Source organism: Pagrus pagrus, assembly GCF_965226575.1.
Source record: "Pagrus pagrus genome assembly, chromosome: 4".
Taxonomy (NCBI): Eukaryota; Metazoa; Chordata; class Actinopteri; order Spariformes; family Sparidae; genus Pagrus; species Pagrus pagrus.
Window position 1 is genome coordinate 26,574,812 of NC_140188.1, and position 9,731 is coordinate 26,584,542.

At 41.5% G+C, this 9,731-nt stretch overlaps 1 protein-coding gene across 1 annotated transcript; it reads left to right on the forward strand.

Annotated features, from left to right (window-relative positions):
* Positions 1 to 876: 876 nt before the first annotated feature.
* LOC311255980 (TRPM8 channel-associated factor homolog) lies at positions 877 to 8,740 on the forward strand (the record flags this gene model as incomplete). The annotated part of the gene is made up of 11 exons (XM_084350698.1): positions 877 to 1,523; positions 2,537 to 2,753; positions 3,238 to 3,535; positions 4,080 to 4,381; positions 4,692 to 4,866; positions 5,842 to 5,936; positions 6,164 to 6,374; positions 6,575 to 6,811; positions 7,431 to 7,654; positions 7,836 to 7,949; positions 8,061 to 8,740. 11 exons carry the CDS (start codon positions 877 to 879, stop codon positions 8,301 to 8,303), a joined length of 2,763 nt encoding a protein of 920 aa, XP_084206824.1. The 3' UTR covers positions 8,304 to 8,740.
* Between the last annotated feature and the right edge of the window lie 991 nt (positions 8,741 to 9,731).

Below are 9,731 nucleotides of genomic sequence, written 5' to 3' on the forward strand. Positions count from 1 at the left end.
CTAGCAGAGAGAATCGCTTAAGATTCTTTTACAACCATATAAATGAAAACACGGCGTTTGTGTCACGTTATTGCATAAATTGAATCAGGTTTATCCAGTCTGACATAAAACAAACAAACAAATACATGAATGTGACATTTCACAGTCAGTAAATTACCATCATCATCTTCTCATCATCTGCTACTGGCTGGACAAACAGGTTTCTCAGTCACTGTCAGGGTGTATCCCTGTTTAACCTGCATACATAGCCTGTGTTCTAACAGTTGTTGTGATGTGTAACTTTCCCCTCAGTCTCACATTAGCCTTAAGCATTGGGTTGTTCTGACGAGTGTCCCTCCTCTTATTGTTTATACCCTTTTCACTGAAAAAGTTCCGCCCTCTCTTGCTGTCATTTATATTCACTCCTATCTCCTGTCCGAACGTGTTCTTGGTGGGTTGACTGCTCGGGAAACTGTTGTTCAAATTATACATGCAGGAAGACGACTTAACTTTCAGGTAAAAATGTAACTATCTGCTTTATGTTGGTTTTGTTTGTGATAAAAATTGGCATATGTTTGGTAATCCGTACTTTGTTGTCGGATTTATCTTTAGTCTCTGAAGCTGAAGTTGTAAATCGACATCTTGTTCTTCTAACTATATTGATATAGATGTGTAACATAAGGAGTAAACTGTCAGTAGTACTTTCATCTTTTGTTTTTAATCTCTGTTAACTCTCTTTCTATTCCCACAGGAAAGCCTGACTGATACAGCATACATCCATCTGACAACAAATGTTAAACCAAATGTGCTAACGCAGTTTACATCGGACTCAGCACAGCTTTCTTTTGCTCCACCTTCCTTGTCATCCAGTCCTTCAGAGCATCAATCCTTCTCACTATGTCCAACCAGCCCACTCAAAACCACCATGAAGGGGCCTACCTGTCTCTGATGAGAGGCCTGAGAGAGCTGGACCTCCGGGGCCCCAGTGTTCCCAGTGACCTGGTTCTGATTGGAGACCATGCCTTTCCTTTAGCAATGAACAGCCGAGGCCAGGTCCTGATGGCTGCCTCTCTGTACGGCAGTGGAAGGATTGTGGTCCTGGGTCATGAGGCCTACCTGACCGCCTTTCCTGCTCTGGTAGAGAACGCTCTGACCTGGCTGCGAGGAGATGGATCTGACAACTTGTCTGTTGGCATCCATAACAACGTCAGGGCAGTTGCTGATAACCTCAGTAGATCCAGCTTCAAAGCTGAAGTTGTGGGGGCCTTTAGTAACAGCCTGGGGCTGGGAGTGTATGTGACTGATGCCTACAGCGTGGGTGCGCACGTGAAGGACCTGGTGGCGTTTATGAAAGCTGGAGGAGGAGTGCTGATAGCGGGGCAGGCGTGGAACTGGGCTCAAACTCATCCTAAGGAGAACACGCTGCTTCTGTTTGATGGAAACAAGGTTTCTGGTGTGGCAGGGATCTACTTTTCTGAGCATCACGGTGAGCTAGAGTGCCTGCCTGTCTACCCACAGATCCCTTCATCCTGGATGTCTGTAGTGTGAGTGTATTCTTTTTTTTCTCTATGCACTTCTGAAAAGATTTGAAGTTGTAAAATGACTGCTCTTCTGTCAATCGGAAAACTGCAAGTAAGATCTTAAACATAGGACAACAAGAAGATTCTACAGCCATGCCAGTGGTTCTATGTGGTTCTGATGTTTAGCAGGTAGAATGTTTACCATGATCCCTATCTTAGTGATGCATTTTAGCATGCTAACATTTTGCATCTCCGAGCTGCATCCCCACAGCTCATCCTGAGTGATGAATATATGTCAATACCAAAGTACATCGAGATCCATCCAATAGTTATCGATATATCTTCCTCAAAACCTGAACCTCATGGTAGAGCTAGAAGAGTAGTCATGTTGCCAACCTCATGAGGACTCATGGGCTTTGGAACCACAAAGGTCTGTACCAAATTCCATCAAGTAGATACTGAGATATTTTACTAGATAACTTTGACCTGCAGATAGCATTAGGTGAAAAGTCAGCGCCACACCAAAGGCATTACAATTCAGCTTTTGGGCCCCAGAGATGTGTGTGTACCAAATGCCATACCAATCCATGCAACAGTAGTGAAGACATTTACGAAAAAACTAAGATGTCAACATCATAGTGGTGTTACAGGAAAATTAAGACTGTTGGTTGATTGTCGGCAAAGTCAGCAGGACTCATCCTCTGATCACCATGAATGTCTGCACAACGTTTCATAGCAGTCCATCCAATAGTGGCTGAGATATTCCAGTCTGGATGTGGTGGACTAACCAAACAAACAACACGGTCGGTGCCAGGATTGGAGCTTGTCCAATATGTGGGTTTCTAAGAAAACTGTTCATTTTCATAATTTTAGAAGTTACTTTATCATGAAGTATGCCTTTTTTCAATAAAAGCAGACATGACACACGGCACACTTGATGTGGCACCAGTGCCTGAGACAGAATGATGAGAGAATAAACTGTATCACTCTTACTTGACACATCTTTTTCACCCTCCTCTTCCTTCTTCCATGTTTAGAATCGGTAAGGATTTTGAGGACGACTTTGAGTTCTTACTCCAGGGGATCTCAAACTTTGACCTCCAGAATGGGGTATATGCTTCTGAGGTTCTGGTCCACGGCTCACTAGCTTTCCCAATTGGTACCACCAAGGATGGACAAGCGTTCTTGGCAGGAGCCTACTATGGGCAGGGTCGGGTTATTGTGATCACACATGAAGGACTTTTGAATCGAGAGGTATGGTCTGGATCTGTGAATGATGTTTTTTTTTCTTTTTTTTTTAAATAAACAGTAATATGGGTTCACAGAATGGTTTGATTAGTCTAAAAATTATGCTTAACACATTTTGGAGATTTTAGTTACAGTGTACTTCACCACCATCATCAAAAAACAAGCAGGGAATAAGTGTTCATCCCTCCATTAGAGTTCAGGAGACTTGCAGAAACTTTGCTATAATGCCTCATATTGTTTGTTTGTTTGTTTGTTTGTTTGTTTTTTTCATTTTAACCAATCTGAAAATCTGAATATTTTCTGGGAGCTCAATTGGGATAAAACAGTTACATGAAATAACCAAATGGGAACGTCTGTTTTTTAAGTGAACTTACGTCTTAACAAATCATCTCATTCATTTGTGACCACCAGCGGTTGCTATCTGTAATGCCAAATGTTTTTTCTCATGATTAACAAACTGCTTTCTGTTTTTGATAAAACTTTATCCCAGACACTGGCTCCATTTTGGATCAATGCTCTTCGTTGGTTGGATGAAGGCCGGCAGGGTGTTGTTGGCATAGTGCCAGGCTTCGACCAAGCCAGGGAACACTTTAGCAAGTCAGGGTTAAAGTGTGAGGCAACAAACTTCAGGGAAGACCTGAGTGTGTTTGTGTGCACAGTGTATAATGATGATCAAGCGGAGAAAATCCAAGAATTTGTAGCAGAAGGAGGAGGCCTGCTGATTGGTGGACATGGCTGGCACTGGGCACAGACGCACCCTGGGAAAAACCAATTAACAGATTTCGCAGGTATGATAATGAGCCACAAGAGTTTCATTCTATTCTGCCAATTTCTAGTATAGTCTGCAATGTATTTATTATTACATTTTTAAGGGACCATGTTAAATGTTAAATATAATTATTACTGTTCGCTGTATTGTAACAGAGTAACCTTGAATCTAATTTTCACCTACAGTCTCTTAGCCAGTCACCATTAAAACACACACAGTGACAGAACACTACAAACAAGACAAACAGGACAAGTAGTACAAAGTTACATTCATTCAAGTGCATGTGGGTAATGACACATACCAGGGACAAACCTGAACTACAGGTACAGCAACGTCACATTGACTTCCACAGTACTGGGTGGAAGTTAAAACACAGGCTTGGAGTAAGTCATGAAAGACATAGACATTCTGTTGTAGGCAAATATATCAAAGAAGACAGACTATTATTTATGACACAAGAGACCTGCACAAACTGACAAAAGGTGTCGAAGATCAGGACCAAAAACTAATACTTTAGCCATGCAACACACAGATCAAGTCAGATTTCTTGCCCTTTCTTTCAGGGAACAAGATCCTGAACAAAATGGGCTTGAGTGTGCTGGGCAACGTCATTTGGGGAGGTAACTACGAGGCCCCTGTACCCAGCCGGGCATGCAAAGACACCTACCACTTCCGCCACCTTCTGAACCGCTTTGCTAGTCATGTAGCCCAGGGCCAGGAACTTACGCAGCATGAGGAGGAATGCCTTAAAAAACTGGGTTCGGACTGTGCCGAGTACTTGCACATGGAGGCTCATGATTGCTCCTCCTACGCACAGGTGGTGTCCACCCTCACCGACCTCATAAAGAAGTCGGACATTCCGCAGGTGAGCAGTGAATGACTGAACTGTCTATGATTGTTCTTGTTATTATTTTGAATGAGGAAGCTCCACTTTGTTTTTGGCTTTGAGGCAGACCCAGCCGTGAATCGCCAATATAATAGTTGCTGTAGATTCAGTTACCTTCTACATATAAGGTGGAGGGGCAGTTAATACCACATTAGCATAAATAATTGTGCCATATAAACAACCACAAATGACTAATAAATGTCTGCAATGGCACTGATGTTGTTTTCAGCAGCAGATACTGTGATATTGTTAGCAACCTCTTTTTAAAACATGTATGTTCTTATTCAAGGTGTGTGGCACCTGCCCTGTGAAGACTCCCAAAGACCACCTGCTCCTCGATGTGGGGACAGAGCTGTACAAGATCTGCCCAGATCCCGATGCCCTCCTGCCCTACCTCATCAAGCATAACCCCTTGTTGCCAGTTGTCTACAACCACAAAATCAAGATCAATACAAAAACAGGAGGTCAGACCACACTCTTATGGGTCAAAGCACGACAGAATTACAAGATTATTTTGTGTTTGCAGCTCTGTGTTTGTTGATGCCGACATAATTTGTGTGCACAACTGAATATATTGAAGCAATTTGTTAAAGCTGGGGTTTCGTAATTTGTTGTAGAAGCATTTTTTGTTCTAGCCTATGTATAGACAATCTCTTAACATCCCAACAGTGCAGGCTCTGACAAAATAAAGAATCCAGTATCTGTGGCTGTCACAGGCCTTTAATAATCTCATCCAATCATTTTATTCAACTCAAATTATATAGTTGCACATGACCAGAATCTTCTACAAGGCACAGCATGGATGTACCGCTAAAGCCAATAGTGAGTTAGTCGTACAAGAAGTGCAGCCAAAATTTCCCAGTGCTAGCATGCTAACCTGACAGCGATGAGTACTGACGACAGCCATGTCTGTTTTTTTTACATTGAAAATGATAATATTAGACATTGTCTTTCATGTGAATAAAAAATGAGTTAGTTGGATTTGGTTAGCGATGATGAGTAGCACAAAGCAAACAACCCCTGAGCCAAAGAACAAGTGAGCTGCAGCAGCAGATCCATTCAGCTATTTTTCAGACTGAGATAAGTTTGTAATGTTTGTGGCATTTATTATTATGTATTTCTTACATTAATAAAGCTAAGAGAGCTTGTTGAACATTGCAAACAACCCACATATGTCTTTACGTGGGGAGCTACTGGGCCATTGGGTGTGGTGTCGGTGTAATCCGGTATTGCTTGTTTATCAGAATCAGAATCAGAAATACATAAAGTTTATGCGTTTTGGAGGAGTTGCTTGAGGGAGTCCTGGAGGGAGGGCATGAGATTTTATTTGGGTAGATTAATGGAAAATTTAGAAATTTTAGAGTCCGATTTTACCAACCCCAGCTTTAATCCGCCTTTGTGTGGTAACAAAATCAAGATCTTGTTGTTGTGTGTCTCAGAAGGGGAAGAGTGGATCAGTACAGGTCTCTACCTCTCTCCTGGTATGAAGACCTACATATCCCTACCAGAAGAGATTGTCAACAAGGAATGGAAGGTACAGTGCACAACGTCAAATTTAAACATCTGGTTTATTGAGTTCAGGTAACATGTGGACTTGGTAATGACTGTTAGCAGTTACGTGTCAAAGAGTATATTTACCACTACATTTATCTACACATCTTGCCAGCCTATGACCCATACATGTAACTATATGTAACAAACTATACTGCACTTTACATACAGGTTTTTAAATCAGTAACACATATTCCATGTCTTCCTCAGATCCAGATCGGCTGTCAAACAGACCGTCTCAACCATGAGGAGTTGAAGAGAGCACCACGTGTTCATGAGCGATTTCCTGTGACCTCAAACATGATGCAGGTGTGGAACCTGTGGGGGGGACTCATCTACCTGGTAGCCCCACCCAAAACAAAAGTGGAGGGGATAGAGGTCACAGTGCAGATGGCTGTACCTGCACCATATTTTAAATCTGGTGAGTGTATGGTGGGTGAAAACAGAAGGTGTGTAGTGATTATTGTTCTGTAAAGTTGAGAAAAATGTTGTTTTTGGACACAGGGCAGCGTCCAATAAAAATGTTTGAAGGATACCTCAGACACAAGTTTCGGAAATGATTGTATACATGTAATTATTGAAGCTCAAGTTTGAACATCCCCGTCCTTTTGTTCTTTTCAGGTGTGACAACAGCAGCTCAGTGGTCGCTGCTGCGCACAGCTCCTTCTCCCTGGGCCGAGTTGGAGTTTGACAACATCATCCTCACTGTGCCATCAGAAGCTATTCAGAACCTGGACCGCCCTGATGAGTTGGCAGCCCACTGGAATGACATCATGAAGGGCATAGCTGACCTGGCTGTCATACCACACAAGTTTCCCCGCAAAGAGCGCTTTGTAGCAGATGTGCAGATTTCCCATGGTAAGTGTTTGGATTTCACACTGTATCTGTCTCTTATTTGCTTTGTGCATATTATATGCAGTATGTTGAAATAAAGCACCAGGACTCTCAGGGACATCAGATGACATTGGGTGTATAATTCTATTGTTTTGTAAGTTCACCCTAAGGTTCATTTGCGACATATTAAATGAACTAGTTCACATTATTTCTCCCATAGTCTTCTATATTTCTTCTACATCACTCTTAGCAGTAACAAAGTAATGTTAACATGTTACTAATTAGATTTCAGTTATATAATTACATTTACTATGTCAAGTAATGCGTTACCACCCAACCTATGACATCAGAATTGTCATATACAACATATTAAACACCTCTGGAAAGCTGCATGTTAGAGACTTACCTTTCTCCTTGGCCTGATGATTATCGCCAGTGATTATTTATCCACTTTCTGTGTTAAAAGGTATTGTTGATGTTAGCATGATTGTTAGCCGTCCACTGGCACTTCCACGCTGCATTTGGTCTGTTAACCAATCAGAGGCTGTGTTTCTGACTGAGAGCCTTTATTTAGATGTACAATATCACCCACCACCATGTCCATCATAGACACAGAGCTCTTAAGATTTGTTTCTCCATCCAGGTTGGATGCATGCAGGTTATCCTGTCATGATGCACGCGACCGCAGCAGATGAACTAATCAACGTTAACAATGCAAGGACTCAAGGCATTTGGGGCCCTGTCCATGAGCTGGGTCACAACCAGCAAAGAGGCTGCTGGGAGTTCCCATCACACACTACAGAGTGTACATGCAACCTGTGGTCAGTGTATGTGCATGAAGAGGTGCTGGGGATCAACAGGGCACAGGTGGAGTAAATGACTTGAGATCAATGGCTACAGCAAACTAGTCTTAAGATGTATTGTGACTCTTTATATAAATAGATGCCACAAAGGACAACTCCTTTTATCTTATGTTGAGAAAATTATTTGGTTTTTCACTGGGATTACATCGTTTTACAATTGCGTCATTTCATCTTGTGCAATGCAGGCTCATCCAGCCATGACTTCAGCCAGTCGAAACGAACGAGCAGCAGAGTACGTCAAGGGGGGGAGGAAACTCAGCGACTGGCACGTGTGGGTGGCCCTGGAGACGTATATGCAGGTGAGGGATTTAAATGCTCATTACAAACCACACAAACATCAATGTTTAATAGAGAGAGGACACTGGTGTTTTATTTCACATATTCCTCTCCCTCTGTCTGCTTCCATGTAGCTCCAGGAGAAGTTTGGCTGGGATGCCTTTAAGAAGGTGTTTGCTGCCTACCACAAGATGAGCGACTTTCCCCATGACAACAAAGGAAAGATGAACCTGTACGCTGAGACTTTCTCCCAGACTGTGAAGATGAACCTGGCTGGATTCTTTAAGGCCTGGGGTTGGCCCATCGAAACAGCCACTGAGGAGAAACTCTCCAACCTGCCGCCCTGGAGTGACCACCCCATGACCCAGTTTGACTGAACTTCACACTGCTGCTCCTTAGAAATGTAGAGAGAGATGAGGTTCAATGAGTAACATTAACTGACTTAAGTTTATTTTTTTAGTTTTTGTATTATTTTATCATATTTATTGCCATATTTTAAAAAGGAGAGGAGAGTTACATGTTTAATCAGATCCATACAACTTTTAAATCAGCTACATTTAAATTCAGACATTTGGAAGATGAGTTGGAAAACTGTATTATTTGAAAATGAAGGATTTATAACTCTGCTGTGGTTTAACTCTCACATGCAGCCACATCATATCTGCTTCTGGACCTTCTGCTTCACTCCACCTGTCTCAGTTACTAGTACTTAACACTAACACTGTAACCTGTGCTGTATTAGGAGGTTACTTAATTTCACAGTGCCAGTAAAAATCATTCATAAGAAAAAAGTTGGATGTTTTTGTGATGCTGTGTGGAGATGATAAAATTAAATGAATAAAACGTTTCTCATGATCACAGAATAATTATGTTGTGAATTCAGAATAACATGAGGAACCTGAATAAACTGAGATTTGAGTCAAGATAATATGTATTGTGTTGCACTGAACCTCCCAAATCAAGGAACTGAACTTTATTGTTCTCACCTGCACATGTTGCTGTCAGTGAAAATCCAATTCATCAATGACTGGAAAAACTTGGTTATTAATAATGTATTTATTATATATAACTACATAATTTAATTTGAATACATTTTACACTAAAACAATTACCCTTTTTAATCAGACTGTAAATTTGTGCATATTACAGTAGACTATATATAGTTTTAAGGTGTTTGTAAAGTGTTTTAGTGTTTCACTTTATTCACTGACTAAAATGCAGGCCTACTTTTACCTACCCTATAATTTAGCTGAATTATCAGGAGACCACCAGCAGATACACACTGTGCTCCAAAACATTTCTGTCTTTCACTGTTGTTGTATCAGATTTCTAATTTCCCAGAAAAATGCAGACAACGAAATCACCTGATAGACGTGCATGACACAGCGATACTAGCAGAGATAATCGCTTAAGATTCTTTTACTACCATATGAATGAAAACACGGAGTTTGTGTCACGTTATTGCATAAATTGAATCAGGTTTGTCCAGTCTGACATAAAACAAACAAATAAATACATGAATGTGACATTACACAGTCAGTAAATTATCATCATCATCATCTGCTACTGGCTGGACAAACAGGTTTCTCAGTCACTGTCAGGGTGTATCGCTGTTTAACATACAGACCACAGCCATACAAAACCTGTGGTCTGTCAAAACAAACACAGACTGTTGGCAGACGAGTGTCCCTCCTCTTATTGTTTATACCCTTTTCACTGAAAAAGTTCCGCCCTCTCTTGCTGTCATTTATATTCACTCCTATCTCCTGTCCGAACGTGTTCTTGGTGGGTTGACTGCTCGGGAA